This window comes from Balaenoptera borealis, assembly GCF_965194805.1.
Source record: "Balaenoptera borealis genome assembly, chromosome: 4".
Taxonomy (NCBI): domain Eukaryota; kingdom Metazoa; phylum Chordata; class Mammalia; order Artiodactyla; family Balaenopteridae; genus Balaenoptera; species Balaenoptera borealis.
Window position 1 is genome coordinate 9,590,791 of NC_138861.1, and position 19,900 is coordinate 9,610,690.

At 41.2% G+C, this 19,900-nt stretch overlaps 1 protein-coding gene across 1 annotated transcript in view; it reads left to right on the forward strand.

The window, feature by feature from the left end:
• The window catches only part of HERC6 (HECT and RLD domain containing E3 ubiquitin protein ligase family member 6), a gene marked incomplete at its 5' end in the record, with an annotated part of 126,313 nt that overhangs the window by 15,899 nt on the left and 90,514 nt on the right, over positions 1-19,900 (forward strand). The window contains 3 exon segments of the mRNA XM_082391601.1: positions 17,653-17,704; positions 18,952-19,258; positions 19,344-19,455. Of these exon segments, the coding sequence (XP_082247727.1) occupies positions 17,653-17,704; positions 18,952-19,258; positions 19,344-19,455 (471 nt within the window).

The following is a 19,900-nucleotide window of genomic DNA, read 5'->3' on the forward strand; positions in this document are numbered from 1 at the left end:
GAAAATTCCAAGGGACATTATTAGTCAGTTCACATCTGAGTCGTGGAAGCAGGAAAGAAAACAGAACACAAAATTAACCTAAATACTTCTGTTCTCACTTCATGACATGGTTTCTGCTGCTTTCCTCTTCAGCAGTTTTGGCCTTTTATACCTTTCAGTGTTTGCTGTTGTTTACTTCACACCTGTGTGGTACAGAACAGTAGGGCTGATGAAAAGAACCTCAGATCGGCAGAAGCCTTCATTACTGGTGCAGATAGAGTTCAGCCTGATTATCTCCACAAGAGTCCTTTTAAAAGTCCTAAATCCCGGAGGGCAAGTGTCCACCCGGCTTTCCCCTCCATATTTTCTTCATCTGACCACTGGTGTCGTTGATCTGTTTTTAAAGTCCTTCCTTTCATCTCTCTTCATTTCTTTCACATTTGTCCCCGCTTTTTCCGTCTTCTGCTCCTATTTAAACTCAAAGACTAGTGTAGACAGCTGTACCAGGAGAGGCCTGTATTTTCTGCCACATCTTTTAGTTACTTCCTTGTCTCAGTTCAGTTATATTGAACAAATGTTTGTGGAGTAGCTACTGTGCAGGACGCTTGCTAAGCCTTGGAGACACCGAAATTATCAAACAATTCCTGCTTCTAGTATTTCACAGTTTTAACAGTCTCCAGTCCATTCATTTGTGTTAGGATTGTACGCTTCTTGAAGTTTCTCCGTGGGCTTAGACTAGCTTACACATAGGTAGTGTTTATTAGTGTGGGAAATGAATTAAACTGAATTGGTAACCAACCTGAAATTTGATTTCTTTCTTTCACTCCTCTTCAATCCAATCTATGTCTGCCTGTGATACAAAAAGAAACACATATTAGGTCTTTGTCCCCACTTCCTGACACAGAGCTCCTAAATCCCTTAGAATTTCCTGAGTGAGAGGAAGATCTGAATGTATATTTCTCCAAAGAAGATATACAAATAGTCCACAAGCACATGAAAAGATGCCCAACATCATTAGTCATTAGGGAAATGCAAATCAAAGCCACAATAAAATGCTACTTCCCACCCGTGAGGATGGTTATAATAAAAAAGATAGGCAATAACAAGTATAGACAAGGATGTGGAGAACTTTGAACCTTCGTACATTGCTGGTGAGAATATAAAATTGTGCAGCTACTGTGGAAAGCAATATGGCAATTGCTAGAATTGTCAGACGTGGAGTTACCGTTTGACCCGGCAGTTCCTAGTATATACCCAAGAGAAGTTAAGATACAGCCACACACACACACAAAAAGACACAACCACACAAAAGTATGTGCAGGCATGTACGTAGCAGCATTTTTCGTAATAGCCAAAAAGCGGGGGTAACCCAAGTGTCCATCAGCTAATGAGTAGATAAAGAAAGTGTGGTACATCCATACAATGGGGTATTATTTAGCAATAAAAAGAAATGAAGTACTGATACATGCTACGACACAGATGAACCTCGAAAACGTGATGCTAAGTGAAAGAAGCCAGGCTCAAAATACCACGTATTGTGTGATTCCATTTATATGAAATGTCCAGAATAGGCAAATCTGTATAGACAAGTAGCTTCATGGTTGCCAAAAGCTGAGGGCTGTGAGAGTTTGGGGGAGCAATGGAGAATGAATGCTAATGGGTACAGGGTTTCTTTGGGGTGATAAAAGTGTTCTAAAAGTGACAGTGGTGATAGTTGCACAACTCTGTGAATATACGAAAAACCACTGAATCGTGCACTTTAAATGGGCGAATTATATGGTATGTGAATTATATCTCAATCGGGCTGTTTAAAAACTGGTATCAGCCTTCCCCGGGAACAGCACAAGGTATGCACCTGAAATGGCAGGTTCAGTCTGACCCTTCTCAGTTCACGGACTTTACCATGGGTTAGTCACTTAATATAAACAAGAAAGTAGTCAGAGAAATGCAAACTGAAACATTCACGAGGATATCACTTCACACCTTTCAGGCTGACAAAAAATCAGAAATGTGGGTCCTGTCAAGGGTTGGAAGAGATGTGGGAAAAGAGGAACATACCCTCCTCCCCTGCTGGGGCACATCTAACCTAGTGCAGCCATTCTGGAGAAATAATCTGTCATAATTTAGTCTAGTGAAGAAGACACGTATTCTGTGGCCCAGCGATTCTGCTCCTGGTATGTATTCCAAAGAAATTTTCACACGGGTCTATGTGGGAACATGTGTGAAGATGTTCCTGGCATCACAGCCCAGGGTGAAAGGGGTTGGAGTCTATCTGGGTGCTCATTCCTGGGTGAGTAGACAGGTTAAATGTGATGCACACGCTGGAGTCTAAGGCCTCTGTGAGTAGCATCAGGTTAGATGTGGGCAAAGCTGAATGGACTCTTAAATATATAGTGCTGAGTGGAAAAATATAAACACTGGATGGAGATAGTTAATACTGTTTCCATATATTAAAAATGTGCACACAGGGAATTCCCTGGCGGTCCAGTGGTTAGGACTCTGCACTTTCACTGCCGAGGGCCCGGGGTTCAATCCCTGGTCGGGGAACTAAGATCCCGCAAGCCGCAGGGTGCGGCCAAAAAATTTTTTTTTAAATGTGCACACATAAAACAATGTATTTTGCAATAATACATTCAAATTAAAAGATAGCCCACTCAGATAAATTGGAAATTATCCCTATGCCTGTTGGATCCTCCTCCTATGAGTCATAAAATATCAGAAGTAGGAATTCCCTGGCGGTCCAGTGGTTAGGTCTCAGTGCTTCCACTGCAGGGGGCACGGCCAATCTCTGGTCACGGAACTAAGATCCCACATGCCACACAGCCTGGCCAAAAAAAAAAGGTCAGAATTTATAGAGCTAGTAAAGATGAAAAAATATCCATCAGTAAGCCTGTAGGAGGGATTTCTGCCTTGGATAGGAGACTGTATCAGGTGGCCTAGAGCTAGATAAGCCAAAACAATTCTATCAATAAGATAACAGAGGTTGCAAGATTATGGCTGAATCCTGAGACAACCTAATTTCTTGACTATTTTAAGGGTCAGTAGCCAGGGATGGTTTCTCCAAAACAGGATTTAAACCTTGGCTCTCTGAAACGGAAAATGGTTGGTTTTGCTCTAAACTGAGGTTGAACCATTGATTCCACAATGGCTCTTGGTATGTCCCTCAGCTTTTCTACTAGCCCAGCTATGTACACGGTTTCCTTAAACTTTCCTTAAAACAAATGTACCCACAACCCCAGTTCTTGCATCATTCTGCCAGTGGCTCCTGGCATTCCCTCAGACCATCCCGCCTAATGTTAAAATGGACTAAGCCAGGTTCCATGCCAGAAAGACTTGGTTTTCTCTCCTGGCATCATTATTTACAGCTGATTGTTCTTAGTTAAGTCATTTAACTTCTCAGAGCTTCTGTTTTTCTACATAAAAAAGAGATAATAATAAAATATGTTAGCTATCCTATTTTCTATGCAATTACAAATATACACATTGAAGCTCAAATTATATCCTATTTATTATGCATATTCTTCTGTTAATTTTGTTTTTACTTTATATATATATATGTACATACACGCACACATACACACACACACACACGCATATATGTAATGAATGGCTGTCCATGTCAATATAGATAAACAGTTAATGGCTGTCATTCATGTGGTGGGGCAGGGGGTAAAAGGGAAATCTCTGTACCTTCCACTCAATTTTGTGGTGCACCAAACTCTGCTCTTAATAATAGCCTATTTTTTAAAAAACTTAAAGTTGATTCAACAAAATGATTGAGGAATTTAAAATGCATGTTAATAGAATTTCATCGTTAATAATCATTATTCATGTCTTTATAAAAGAAGAAATATGAATGGACAGTACAAAATGAGAAGTTGCTCAATCGCATTAACAATCAAAGAAATGAGATTTAGAAAAAGACATCCTTTTCGAGAGACATAGATTGGTGGAGATGAAAAAGATTGATAATATCGGGACTGGCCCTGCTGTAAACTAGGGGTGGAAGGGTAAATCTTTGCACCCTTCTTCTTTTTTTTTTTTTAAATATTTATTTTATATCTGGTCACCTTCATGAGTTTTTCTTTTATTTATTTATTTATATATTTATTTAGCTGTGTCAGATCTTAGTTGCGGCATGCAGGATCTTCATTGCGGCACGCGGACTTCTCTCTAGTTGCGGTACTCGGGCTCCTGAGTGCATGGGTTCAGAAGTTGTGGCACGCAGGCTTAGTTGCCCCGTGGCATGTGGGATCTTAGTTCCCCGACTAGGGATCAAACCCACATCCCCTGCATTGGAAGGCAGATTCTTAACCACTGGACCACCAGGGAAGTCCCCTTTGCACCCTTCTAAGAGGGCAAGTTAGCGATATGTAACAACAGTTACAATGCACAGATCTTTGGGATTATTTTTAACCTTTCAAAACCTGTGGTAATAGTATTATTGGTATAGTTCTTATCTTCTAAAGATGAACGTTGAAATTTTTTTTTTAATAAATTTATTTTATTTATTTTTGGCCGTGTTGGGTCTCCGTTGCTGCACGCAGGCTTTCTCTAGTTGTGGAGAGCGGGGGCTACTCTTCGTTGTGGTGCACGGGCTTTCATTGCAGTGGCTTCTTGTTGCGGAGCACGGGCTCTAGGGTACACGGGCTTGAGTAGTTGCAGCACGCGGGCTCAGTAGTTGTGGCTCGCGGGCTCTAGAGCACAGGCTCAGTAGTTGTGTCACAAGGGCTTAGTTGCTCTGCGGCATGTGGGATCTTCCCGGACCAAGGCTCGAACCCGTGTCCCCTGCAGTGGCAGGTGGATTCTTAACCACTGCACCACCAGGGAAGTCCCAAACATTGAAATATTATGAATGAAATTTTATAATATGGATTGCTTCAAAATAGTCTGGTGAGGGCTGGGGAAAAGTGGGCAGAGGTATAGATGAAGCAGTTGAATTCTCATGTGTTGGAGCTGGGTATGTGATAAATATATACTTGGTCTTTGTCCTTGGTTCCTGGTGCACAGTTTCTAAATCCCTTGAGTGATAGGAGCACCTTTTGTTCTAATGAAGCCACTCTTGGTGGATTCAGGATGGGGGCTGATCACCATAAAGACCAAGGCGTCATTAGAGGGTTGGAACTTTCAGGCCCACCCCCTTACCTCATTCTGTCCTTCAGTGGTTCACAGAAGAGACAGACTCTGGTCAGAACATAAGATGGTGATAGTAAAAGTGAAGCAGGCAAGTCGATGTTGGAACCTACAGAAGAAAAGAAAGGTAGTTAAAAGCCTATGACCGAGAGTAATACTGGGAGGCACACAATCAGAGTTGCAGGCCTCACAGCACCTCATCCTCACACCCAAGGCCGCCTGCTCCCTGCTCCTTCTTTTCCTGCAACCACAGCCTGCTGCAGGCCCACGCACAAAGCGGCCAGCATCGCTGGGGAAGTTCCCCATACCGCTGTCCAGCAAGAGAGACCTTGAGGTCTGAGAAAGGTCTCTGGGGTAGGGATTGGTGGGTGGGCTGGAGGGAATGTAAGTGTGGAGGTGGGAGGGATGTGGCCATGGTTCTCAATTTTTTTTTTGGCTGTTCCGTGTGGCCTGTGGGATCTTAGTTCCCAGACATGGGATGGAACCCGTGCCCCCTGCAGTGGAAGCGTGGAGTCCTAACCACTGGACGGCCAGGGAACTCCCTGTTTCTCCATGTTGAATAGATGAATGTATTTCATATGAAAACATTCCTGCCCTTGGCAGCAGGCTGTCTTGGTGCCATTGCAGGATATAAGATCTGTGGGCTGACCAGAGACCTAACCACCATAACTTCTAACATTACGTTAAAGGAAAATGCATTCTGAGTTATAAACAACCAAGTAACAAAGGCTTTCTTAGAACATAACTATTCATTCATTCAACAACTATTTGTCAAGAGCCTACTAGTTTCTTTTTCTTTGTTTGTTTTTTATTGAAGTAGAGTTGATTTACAGTGGTGTGTTAGTTTCTGGTGAACAGCAAAGTGATTCAGTTATATATATGTATACATATTCTTTTTCATATTCTTTTGCAGTATGGTTTATTACAGGATATTGAATACAATTGCCGGTGCTATACAATAGGACCTTGTTGTTTATCCATTCTATATATAATGGTTTGCATCTGCTAATCCCAAACTCCCAATCCAACCCTCCCCCACCCCTCCCCCTTGGCAACCACAAGTCTGTTCTCTATGTCTCTGAGTCTGTTTCTGTTTTGTAGATAAGTTCATTTGTGTCATATTTTAGATTCCACACGTAAGTGATATCATATGGTATTTATCGTTCTCTTTTTGACTTACTTCGCTTAGTATGATAATCTCCAGGTCCATCCGTGTTGCTGCAAATGGCATTATTTTATTCCTTTCTATGAGCCTGCTAGTTTCAAGCACTACTTCTAGGTGCTAGTAACAGAGCAGTGAAGAAAATAGAATAAAATCCTTTCTATTAAGAAACATTATTTAAACCTTGGAAATAAAGCAAAAACACGAGTGTACTTTCAATGTCATGGGAGGGCATTGTTTATCAGGCACACCCAAGGAATATTTCATAATCTAGGGGGAATATACCTTGTTCAAATCACTGTTTACTTTTTTAAAGTTAATTAATTAATTTATTTATTTTTGGCTGCGTTGGGTCTTTGTTGCTGCACGCGGGCTTTCTCTAGTTGCTGCGAGCAGGGGCTACTCTTCTTTGCCACGCGGGCTTCTCATCGCGGTGGCTTCTCTTGTTGCAGAGCACGGGCTCTAGGCGGCTGGGCTTCAGTAGTTGTGGCTTGCGGGCTTAGTTGCTCTGCGGCCCCGGACCAGGGCTCAAACCCGTGTCCCCTGCGTTGGCAGGGGGATTCTTAACCACTGCACCACCAGGGAAGTCCACTGTTTACTGTTGATTAAAGGGCCCAGTCATAGTGAAGTTACATGTTTTTTCCCATAAAGATGCAAATAATTTTTGTCCATTACAAAAGATAACTCCAAAGGCTACAATTAATTGCCTTGAAGAACATTAACCGGTTTTATATCTAGTGTAGCAATCTTATTCTAACATTCTTTCATTAAGTAGGAACCAGTCTTACCATCTTGCTGGCTCCCTATTAATTAGTTGAATAACATCTTTGACATGTGTTCATTATATATTTTTACGAGAATGGTATTTTTAACTTTTCGAAACTTATACTTTGACAGTCTCCTCATGGAGTTTATGATCTGGTTATACCTTCTCCCTTTGCTTTCTTTTTCTAGTTTGGGGTTCAAACTAGTGGACTGAGATAGAATAATTCTTCCCATTTATTTTTCTCCCTCTCTTGGCCTTTTTGGATAGTAAATGAAGGAGACCAGAATACATCACCACAAAATAAACCTCTTTGACCTAAAAATTATTTTGAGCTTAAGGCAGTTGAGAGGCAATGAACACAGGAAAGGCTCTCCCTAGTTGCTCCCTTTTCTGCCTATAGGCAAGATATAGATTCTCCTTTTCCTGGAGATAAATTCTATGAGCCCAGGGACGGCAGCAGAGGAATCCACAAACAAACCTTACTTCATTAGTTTCCTCCCATATATTTACCTTCCCACAGTTTGCTGCACTTGGAAGCCTAAAACTATTTTCCTTTGTCCTGTGACTTTCCTACAAATGTACTGTTCTTTGTTGAATATGTTATATAAAAGCCAGACTTCTAAGCCATCACTTTGAGTGACTCTTCATTTTAAGTTTTTCCCCACATGATGTGTACTGCACACATTAATAAACTGTTTTTCCCTTATTAATCTGTCTTTTTGCTGAAGAGCCCCAGCTGAAAACCTAAGAACCTAAGATGGGGAGAGATGAAGTTTTGCCCCTCCTCCCCACACATAAAGAAACAAATCACCTGCAATGGACTGAATGTTTATATCCATCTCACACCCCAACTCATATATTGAAACCCTAATAACAATGTGATAGTTTTTGGAGGTAGGGCCTTTGGGATGTAATTAGATCATAAGGGTGGAGCCCTCATGATGAAGACTCTTCTTATATAAGAAGAGGCCAGAGAGCTGGCTCTCTTTCTGCCATATGAAGATATGATGAGAGGACAACAGTCTGTAACCCAGAAGAGGGTTCTCACCAGAACCTAACCATGCCGGCCTGATTTCAGACTTCCAGCCTCTAGAACTGTGAGAAGTAAATTTCTGTTGTCAGATCACCCAGTCTGTGGTGATTTGGTATAGTAGTGTAAACTAAGACAATACCCTTACATTTTTTTTTTAAATTGAAAGTTATTATTTTTTGTTTTAATTTATTTTTGGCTGCATTGGGTCTTTGTTGTTGCACACGGGCTTTCTGTAGTTGCGGTGAGTGGGGGCTACTCTTGGTTGCGGTGCACGGGCTTCTCACTGCGGTGGCTTCTCTTGTTGTGGAGCATGGGCTCTAGGCGCGCGGGCTTCAGTAGTTGTGGCATGTGGGCTCAGTAGTTGTGGCTCGCGGGCTCTAGAGCGTAAGCTAAGTAGTTGTGGCGCACAGGCTTAGTTGCTCCGCGGCATGTGGGATCTTCCCGGACCAGGGCTCGAACCCATGTCCCCTGCCTTGGCAGGCGGATTCTTAACCAGTGTGCCACCAGGGAAGTCCCAATACCCTTACATTTTGACTTTGTTCCTGCAATGCAGGTGACAAGTGATTGTTGAAGTCATGATCACATAGCCTGGTTGCAGGCAGGCATGCAAGTACTTAGAGTTTGATTTTTATAGATCAAGCTGAGGATCAGAAAATGTGGCTTCAGCAGGTCATGATTTCATGGGCTGCAGAAGAAAACACAGGCTTTCCTGGCTCTTAATGTCTTGTCATTAAATCATTCCCTGTATGCGGTATCCCTTTCCCCCTCACTGTCTTTTTTTTTTGGCCGCACCTAGGGGCATGAGGGATCTTAGTTCCCCAACCAGGGATTGAACCCATGGCCCCTGCAGTGGAAGCTCCGGGTCTTAACCACTAGACCGCCAGGGAAGTCCCTCCCCATCACTGTCTTTTAAAAAAACACTCTGACTGAGGTGGACAGAGTCAAAGTTCTCATGAGGGTTAAAGGAAAGATTCAGGGACTCCAAGTACGCCTTATCATCTAGCCCAGTGGTGGAGAACTGAGGTGACTTAGCAGTATCTTTGTACTTTGTGCCAAATGCATTCCCATTTGCCCTTTTTGGTTTGTTTGTTTGGTTTTTTTTTCATTCCTTTCTCTTTTGTTCTTTTTTTTATTATTTTGATATATGTTCAAAAATCTTTATTGAGTTCCTGTTCTATATGAAGCATTGTAGCAGATGTTAGGAATTAAATGATAAGTCAGGACATAGTCCCTCTTTCTCATGGAGTTTACACTGATTCTCTCTCCATAAACGACAAAAAAACAACAGCAGCTAATGCACATAGAGTGCTTACTATATGGCAGGCACTCTTCTAAGCACTTTACGTTTATTAATGAATTAATCATCACACAACCATGAAGGTTTATTGTTGCCATTTTGTAGATGAGGAAACTGAGGCACAAGGAATAATAAATGTACCCAAAGTCACAAGGCTATTGGTGGATCCTGTATACTACTTGCTACCTTTTTTTTTTTAACTGTATTTACTCTCCTACCAATGTAGATGTCACCTGGGGTGTTATCCTGATCCACTCATTTATTCATTCATCCACTCATCACACTGTTATTAAACATCTTTGATGTGCCAGGCATGTGGGCACGGTTCTGGCCAGCAAGGAATGAGTCACCGTCTCTGTCACTGAGAAAGACAGGACCATAAACACACAATTCCAGCACAGCCGGTTAAGTGCAAAGGCAGGGCTATGTACCAAGTGAAATGGAAACAGAGAGGAAGAAATGACGAGTTTTGCCTAGGGTTGCTGAGAAAGAATATACACAGAAGGGAAATTTTTTATTAGTGTCTTGAAGGTAAATAGCAACTTATTAGTTAAAGAATAATAAGAAGATCAATCCATAGAAAAGAGAGAACACATGGAAAAGCCTGGAGTCATGCTAGTGCAAAATGTTTACTGACAATGATGACGTAGGTGGGTGGAAAATAGCAGGACTTAAGGATCAGAGGTTGAGTTGAAAACAGTGACTGTTGACATGCTCAAACGGGTTTAAGCTGGGGAGTGATGCGTACAGATCTGTATTCTAGAGAATCTCTAGCACCATTTTGAAGGACATCAAGCCTAGAAGTTCCTGAGAAAAGGAAGAACAAGTTGGTAGCTATTGCAGCCATCTAAGCAAGAGTCAGTGAATCAATTAAGGCATTGGAGAGGAGAGGATGGAGACATTTTAAAAGATGGAGCGGGACTTCCTTGGTTGTCCAGTGGTTAAGACTTCACCTTCCAGTGCAGGGGGTGTGGGTTCAATCCGATCCCTGGTCGGGGAGCTAACATCCCACATGCCTTACGGCCAAAAAACCAAAACATAAAACAGAAGCAATAGTGTAACAAATTCAATAAAGACTTTAAAACTAAATACATAAATCAAAGATGGAGCAACCGCACTTGGTGCTGCTTAAGGTTGGGAGCAAGGAGAGATCAGGAGACTGGGTAGGCAGTGTCACCCAACCTGAAATAGTAGCTCAAATTCTACAGGGTTACTTCTGAGCCCGTCTGCTCAGGGTACGTTAAAAGCAGCTTTAGTTGGACTATCGGGGCCCAGAAGAACAGTAGCTGACATACATAGCTATGTAGCTTTTACAGTTTAGTCAGGCATTGCTTGAGTTATGGAATAGGATTAATTCAGGTAATTCTGACAACATCCCTTATAAAGTAGGTGCAGTCATAGACCCATTTTACAGATGAGGAAATCAATAAACAGAGAGGTACACTGATTTGCCCAAGGCCATACAGCCAATAAATGGAGGACTCAGGTTTTTTAGAGACTTTGGGACTAAGGGTGGAGTGCCGTGCTGGGGTAGGGCTGGGGGATGCAGCACATTACAGGGCAGACTTTCCTAAAAATACCCTTTTAATATCCTTCCAAAGTTTACACTCACTTGAGCTGCTAATCTCTCTCTCCTCTGCTCCAGGGGGCTCTTGCCGCCACACAGCTTTTCCTGAGACCTTCCTCCTTCTCCTGCCTGGCGTTTATGTTCCCCTTACCTCTGAGAATGCGACCCTCTTGCTCCAGTGCTTTCCTAGGGTAGGCGAAGTAAAATCCCCTCCAGATCCAACTGGAGAGAATCAGTTATTTTTGGAGAGAATCAAGCCCTGTTTTAATTCCAGGGCAAGGTTGGAGGAGGAGAATTTTGGGAATGGGAAGGAGCTAAGAGGTTGGATTTGACTTGGGGCTTGTTTTGTTTGTGGTGTCTCAAGGATATTCAAGGGGAGATGAGAAAAGAAACCACAGGGAGAGAAAACCAGAGGTTTGAAGTTCTTCTTTTGAAAATACTTAGCAAATGTTTGGTTTCAGACACTTCACAGGAATATTCAAACAGCATCTCCCTGAGCATTACTTCTAGAATTTTGGAAAGCAGCCCTTGTACACAGCTAAATATTTTTTCTAAATAACTTTGAAAAGGAAGCTAAACCAATTAGGCATCAATGGCCAAGGTCTTGAGGCCTATTTTTTTTTTTTTTGATATAGGAATTTTTTCTGAAGCTAGTTTATGATTCATATTCTGAAATTTGCCATTTACTCAAGTGTAAAGAGCCACGTAGGAGCATGTGTCATAATATATGTACCAAAAATTTGATAAATACATGTATGTATAGGTTGTAATTTTAATTAAAAAAATTTTACTAATTATGAAAAAACACATATTGATCATAAAAAACAAAATACAGAAGTGAAAAAATTCATCTTATATGTAATAAGCACCATGAACATCTTGGATGTGTTCTCTAGCAAACTTCCTTCCCTCTTTTTCTTTCTTTTTGATTACTGCATTTCTCTTATTTTATAGTTGTAATTGTCGCTGGTGTTCCATTTCAAACATAGCTATCTCTTCCACATGATACATAACCTGCTACTGAAAAAAAAATCTTTGTTTAAACAATTATAAAAATAATACATTTTCACTGTAAAAAAATGAAAATGAAAATTCAAAGTCATGCAGTACAAAAGTATATAGAGTCAAACGTATACATTTCCCCTCCTTTCCCTGGTCTCATTCCTGGAGGTACTTCGAGCAACAGTTTGATGAAATCCACAGGTGTTCTCAAAAGTAAATCAACTATTGGGGTTAATTTTTCTCTTCATATCTATAATCTAAATCAATATAAACATATTTTCTTTAAAATGTTTTAGTGTTTTATTGTAATTGTTTTTCAGACTGCTTTTTTGTGCAATGTTTTTAACAATTATGCATTGTGGACTGTTGCTAAAACACCAGAATGCCAGTTTGCCTTGCTTTGAATGACCTGGAGGAAGATTTTACACCGAGGGTATTAGTGGTATCATTGGAATGCAGTCATTCTTTGAATAGAGTCTAATGATGGACTAGATTCTCTTCCTTGTTGACCTTTCTTAAAAATAAACTTCTTATTTTGGAATAATTTTAGATTGACAAAAAAGTTGCAAAGATAGTACAGAGAGTTCCTATGTACACTTCGCCCAGCTTCCCCTTAATGTTAGTATCTTATATAACATACTATGTTTGTCAAAGCTAAAAAATTAACATTGGTACAATACTATTAACTACAGAAATCTATTTGCATTTTTACTAATCTTCCCACTAATATCCTTTTTCTGTTCCAAGTTCCAATTCAGGATACCTGATTGCATCTGGTTACTTCACCTTTTTAATTCCATTGTTTCATTGCCTAAGAGAGAGTGTGGGAAAGGAAAGGGGTTAGAGACAGAGCACATACTGACACATTTGAGATCATGTAAAATGAGGTTGCAGTCACTGGAGTTCTGGGATTCTTAGTGAATGTTATTTTACTTAGTCATCCTGCCTCCTTTTATTTTTTTAAATTAATTAATTTTGTTTTTTTTTTTTTTTGGCTGTGTTGGCTCTTCGTTTCTGTGCGAGGGCTTTCTCTAGTTGCGGCGAGCGGGGGCCCCTCTTCATCGCGGTGCGCGGGCCTCTCACTATCGCGGCCTCTCTTGTTGCGGAGCACAGGCTCTAGACATGCAGGCTCAGTAATTATGGCGCACGGGCCTAGCTGCTCCGCGGCATGTGGGATCTTCCCAGACCAGGGCTCGAACCCGTGTCCCCTGCATTGGCAGGCAGACTCTCAACCACTGCGCCACCAGGGAAGCCCCCATCCTGCCTCCTTTGGGCAGAGATGTTTGAGGGGTAGCTGTACTAAGTGTCATCCGCGAGTGGAAACCCTCATGACGTGCTTTAAGAGATGAGCGATGTCACACGACTCTATTCTCAAAAGTAGCTCCTGACCCCACCAACCATCCTCCCGGAAATGACAGCAACAGGGATGTGTCTACCGCTCTGGACAACAGAGGCCTGCACAGGTCGTCATCAGAAGCACAGGTCTTCGTCTTGACTTATCAGGTCTGTTTCTTGGGTGGGTTGTCGGGCACGTTGACATAAGGGAAGAGCTTGGGTAGGTGTGTCAGGGAGATGCTGAAGGACCGATCTGGGGACTTGGGAAGAACCTGAAGCACATTCAGGTGTTGGTGCTGAGGTATCCTCGTGGGAACTGGGCGCCTGGGAGTGTGCGTATGGGCATCAGTGGCAGGTAGAAAGGCTGGAGAAGAGGAAACGTGAAACTGTAGAGCAGGATCCATCTCTGTAAGATACGCTAGGCAAAGACAAATCCAGCCTTCTTTTTAAGCTTTCCTGCAGCTAAACGGGTGCTGGAAATAGAACACAAGGCCCAAAACACCCAGGAATATTGTTGGTGTTCAGCCAGTTTACACTGATAACAGTCAGACCAGTTCTGAAAATACTGGAACACTTCCATTTCAGTTGGTAAAGCAGTTGCTTCCCTGAACCCCCAAGTGCCTTTCACTGCCCTGCCCCTCCCCCCAGGACCTCTGCCAGAAGGTCTACAGCTGGTAGAGCAGGAGCCTCCAGAATCCTGCCCCAGTGCCAGGGCCCCCCATCCTGTCTGATGACTGAGCCTAAGCAGGGAGCAAATATTGGCACAACATTCCTGCTGAGAAAGACCATGACCCTGGGGACTTCCCTGGTGGCCCAGCGGTTAAGACTCCGTGCTCCCAATGCAGGGGGTCTCTGGGTTCGATCCCTGGTCAGGGAACTAGAGCCCACATGCTGCATCGAAGAGCCTGCGTGCCGCAACTAAGACCTGGAGCAGCCAAATAAATAAATTAATACTTAGAAAGAAAAAAAAAAAAAGACCATGATCACTTGCTGTGTTTTAAGTGTTGAGAGGGTTCCAACCATCGAGGCTTCCAGGCGCAAACCAAATTTCTATAATATAGATAGAATCCCCCCACCAATAGGTCTTAAGTTACTTTTTAAAAAAAAGTAAAATATACATAACAAAATTTACCCTTGAACCATTTCTAAGTATACAAATTCAGTGGCATTAAGTTATTTTTATAGCCTACTACCAAGAATGTAATTTTTATCCTATTCAGACCACTCTCTAAAAAGGATAACTGAGGGCCCTAGGGGTCTGTGCTTTGACTCACACTGCTTGCTTCGCTTAGAATGCCTTGCTCTTTCATCTGCTTATTAAAAGCCAAAATATATCTCTTTATGGCCACCAAATCTTCATTCATCTCTCACAGCTGAGACTAAGCCCTGCTTGCTTTACCCTTGGAGCACACAATTTGAAACTCTCAAGAATTTCCACTTCTCCCTTGTATCATCATTTTTTGTGTGTATGTGCTGACACCTCCTATAAACGTGTTTCTCAAAGTATTGTTCAGAGATCACCTGTATTCGAATCACCTGCTTTAAAACAATGAAGATTCTCAGACCCCAGGGCCAAAAATTCATTTAACAAGTCTGGAAGAGAGCCCAGAACCTGCATTTTAAACAAGTTCCCTAGGGAACCTTATTCACACTAAAGTTTGAAAGCAAAGCTTTGGACGATTGCTACTAAAGAGTAGGGCTTTGTCTTGCTTATCTTTGCATCTTTCGCAGCACCTGGTGCTCAGTACTCAGTAACCCTTGGATCAGCTGCCTGGTTGACAGTGTAGCAAAAATGTGAATGTGTTTTCTCTTAATCTCTGTGAATCTGACAGCTGGTTTTTTGTGCTTGCTTGTTTTTGCCTGACCAGTGTTTAGTCCTACTACTGCTAAAAGCACCTCATTTTCCTTGTTTGCGCTGGAGAGCTACTCCCTTCAAGTATTACATTATGTAGCTCAGATGGAGTTAAAGCTGCTCACTGGCTCCAGAAGTAGAAATGTTAGCCATGCCAGCCTTGGAAGAGTAACAGTTTCTCCTGGGTACAGTGATTTGTTCGTAGGTGTGCATACAATCCAAGCTGAGACAGGGGGGTCCATCCTAGCACTTAGCTTATTCCAGTAAGCTCTTTTCTGAAGCTGAAAAGGCAAGGGAACAGATTCTCTGCTGGAGCCTCCTGAAAGGAATGCAACTCTGCTAGCAAAAAATAAAAAATAAATAAATAAAAACTCAGGGATCACACACAAAAAATGGTAATTATGGGAGGGTACAAAAGTGTTAACCAACCTTAGTGTGATAAACATTTTGCAGTTTATACAGGTATCAAATCATCATGTTGTATATCTTAAGCTTATATGTCAATAATATCTCAGTAAAGCTGGGGAAAAAAAGAAATCGGGTAAATTTGGGCACTTGACATTTAGAGTCTTCAAATAATATTATTACTTAATATTTTCAAACATCTTATGTGATAATCGTGAAGAATGAGAAATATGGGAAAGTAAGTGACTTGCTTTACAGGCTTATAGTGAAAAAGTCCTTTGCATACACAAGCCAAAGGTACAGTGGAAAGTGGTATAATACTTCTCATTTTATGCTGACATCTCCAAATGGGCATTGTTCCAGGTCATAGAGAGAAAGCTAAACTGTTCCTGAAAACAGTTCCTGAAATTTACAATTTGTTTGAATTAGGATATCCCTGTTCATCAGGAAATATCTCCAGTCACTTCGTTTTGGGGAGAGATTGCTACCTACAATCTGAGATATTAGACATACTCTTTCTAGTAATAACTCAAAAATTTACATTTAAATGGACATCAACTTTAATAAAAAGACAACTTCCACTGAGAAGACTGATATTCTTGGGATATGGCCTTTTAAAGAAGCACAGAATAGCTAGCACATCTGAACCTCAGGACTGTGTTTCGAAAACTCTCAGGTTCTAGCTCTGGCTCTGATTGCTAATTTCTGACAAAGATTTTTTTTGATTTAATTTTTAGTTTATATTAGAGTATAGTTGATTTACAATGTTGTGTTATTTTCAGGTGTACAGCAAAGTGATTCAGTTATACATATACATATATCCATTCTTTTTTAGATTCTTTTTGCCATATAGTTTATTTCAGAGTGTTGAGTAGAGTTCCCTGTGCTATACAGTAGGTCCTTGTTGATTATCTGTGTTATATATAGTCGTGTACATATGTTAATCCCAAACTCCTAATTTATCCCTCCCCACCCCCCATTTCCCCTTTGGTAACCATAAGTTTGTTTTCTATGTCTGTGAGTCTGTTTCTGTTTTATAAATAAGTTCATTTGTATCATTTTTTTAGATTCCACATATAAGTGATATCATATATTTGTCTTTGTCTGACTTACTTCACTTAGTATGATAATCTCTATGTCTATCCATGTTGCTGAAAATGGCATTATTTCATTCTTTTTTATGGCTGAGTAATATTCATTATATATATGTACCACATCTTCCTTATCCATTCCTCTGTTGATGGACATTTAGGCTGCTTCCATGTCTTGGCTATTGTAAATAGTGCTGCAGTGAACATTGGGGTGCATGCATCTTTTCAAATTATGGTTTTCTCCGGATATATGCCCAGGAGTGGGATTGCTGGATCATATGGTAGCTCTATTTTTAGTTTTTTAGGAATCTCCATACTGTTCTCCACAGTGGCTATACCAATTTACATTCCCACCAACAGTGTAGAATTGTTCCCTTTTCTGCGGACGTCTCCAGCATTTACTATTTGTAGACTTTTTGATGATGGCCATTCTGAGTGGTGTGAGGTTACCTCATTGTAGTTTTGATTTGAATTTCTCTAATAATTAGTGATGTTGAGGATCTTTTCATGTCCTTTTTGGCCATCTGTATGTCTTCTTTGGAGAAATGTCTATTTAGATCTTCTGCCCATTTTTTGATTGGGTTGTTTGTTTTTTTGACATTGAGCTGCATGAGCTGTTTGTATATTTTGGAGGTTAATCCCTTGTCGGTCGTTTTGTTTGCAAATATTTTTTCCCATTCTGTGGGTTGTCTTTTTGTTTTGTTTATGGTTTCCTTTGCTGTGCAAAAGTTTTTGAGCTTAATTAGGTCCCTTTTGTTTATTTTTGTTTTTTATTTTCATTACTCTAGGAGGTGGGTCAAAAAAGATACTGCTGCAATTTATGTCAAAGAGTGTTCTGCCTATGTTTTCCTCTAAGAGTGTTATAGTGTCCGGTCTTACATTTAGGTCTTTAATCCATTTTGAGTTTATTTTTGTGTATGGTGTTAGAGAATGTTCTAGTTTCATTCTTTTACATGTAGCTGTCCAGTTTTCCCAGCACCACTTCTGACAAAGATTTGACCTTACTGCATTTTGTGTCTGTGTTCTACAGGTTCCCACTGTGAGGAATTTCCAAAAAAAAAGTACCAAGAAAATGACAAGTGGTAATATAAATAGAGATCATTTTTCTTATGTTTTCAAATAGCAGTTCATCCCCAGTCTCAATCTGTGTTTTCTCTCTTTATTTCTATTATTATTACTAGAAATCTTATGGGGTGAGGGATTACCTACCATCCTGTTGTCATGACTTCCAATTTGTCAATCACGACAGCTTGGTACTGTATCCAGAGACAAGGGTTTTCCAGTAAACAGGCAATGATAGGTAGGAATGCTATAAGATTTTTTTTTTTTTGTCTTTGAAGTTAAAAATCAGGAATATCATACTGTGTCGTATTGATAAAATGAAGGTAAATTAGAAAGAATTACAGTCAGTCTCATTTATCCAGTATACTTTAGATAACGTGTTGTGCATTACAATTTAAAAAACTTTTACTGAGGTATAACATATATACATGTACATATATAAATATGCATAACTTGTGTCAGTCATAAATAACACAAGTATTTTTATTAGGTATACACTCAGGTAACCTCCATCCAGATGAAGATGTAGAAAAATTTCAGCCCTCCATAAGGTACAACTTTTATTGCATTTTAAAATAATATATTTAAATTGTCATTAAAATAAATGAAACAGGGAATTCCCTGGCTGTCCAGTGGTTAGGACTCAGCACTTCCACTGCAGGGGGCACAGGTTTGATCCCTGGTCGGGGAGCTAAGATCCTGCAAGCCACTTGGCATGGCCAAAATAAATAACTAAATAAATTTTTAAAATAAAAAAAATGAAACCTATTTAAGTATTTGACATAACAATGCTGAATACAGTTTTTTAAATTAAATGTGATCATACATTACAGAAAACTTGGAAAATAAGAAGGATCACCATCCATTGTTTTACCACCTTCATAAAACTATTTTAATTTTTGGTAATTTCATTCAAGATTTTTTTCAGATATTTTTTAAAAATTGTGAGCAGAGTATTATAAAACTTCAAATCCTGCTTTTTTTTTTTTTTTTTTTTTGCCTGCAAGAAGCTTTATTGATTCCATTTGGTCCATGACTTGGGAGAGTGCTCCAGGGTGGTTAAAAAGCTGGGTAGCAGCTGCAGAGAGGGGCTTCAGGCAGAAGCTCTGACACCAGAGGGGCCCTGCAGAGGCCGCCGGGCTCTGGAAGCTCCTAGTCGTGCTTGAGGGTGAGCCTTTCAAAGATACTGGCCCAGCCCAGCCTGGGGACCAGCCAGCCTGCACAGGTGCTTGCCCATCTTCTTGATGAGTTTTACCTGCTCTTCTAGGAAGCGGCTCTCCGGGAAGTCACAGAGGTGGGGTGTGCAGGGGCAGAACCCAGGGCCTGCAGGTGGCAAAGGGCCTGGTTCAGGTTCTTCTCCCCGAGAATGGCGGCCTCCACAGCGTCCTGGGTTTTACCCCATTCATCTTGGCACGGCTTCTGCACGTCCTGGAAGAGGGCACGGCCGCCATGCTGGTTTTGCATTTTCAAGAGGCGCTTAGGCCCTCGCACTTCTCCTCAGCCTCTTCACGGAAAAAGCGGCCCATGCCCTCCGGAGCCACATCGTCGTGGTTGAAATCGAAGCCCACAGCGAGGTAGGTGTCAGAGGCTTGCAGATGCACGTTGACCAGGCGGGGGACAGTGGCCTCCACCTCGGTGGAATAATTGTGACGAATCTAGGAGCTCGTGGTTGATCGGTAGTAAGGAGTTAGCCTCCAAAAATGGTGTTGGCTGGTCCCAGTGGCCGAGGACCGCTGAGTGGCCGATTCGGAAGGTTGTGACCGGGGAAAAGGTTTGAGGGTGCCCAGAGGCTGGAGCGAGGGCGTGGTCCCTGGGTCTGTTCCGTCCAAACACTATTGAAGCCAGAGACAGGTCCGCGGGGCCGCCGAGTGCATTGCCCAAATCCTGCTTTTTTTACCTAACATTATACTGTATTCATTTTCCATGCTGTTTCGTGATTTCTTGTATTTATAATTGTTTATTTATAATTATTTGATCCTGCACAATGTTGTATTGACAAACATACTGTAATTTTCTTAACTATTCCCCACCTGTTAGAAATGAAGCTTGGCCCAGCAATTTGCTCTTTGCTGTGATGGATATTTTTGCACACAGGGATTTTTCAGTTTGGTAATGGGTTTTCAAATATCCATTTTACTAAAAGCAAAGAAAATCTACACCTTTCTTTTAGTACTTCTGCCAAGATGTTAGCTTTACCTGACTTTCTTTTCAACCAA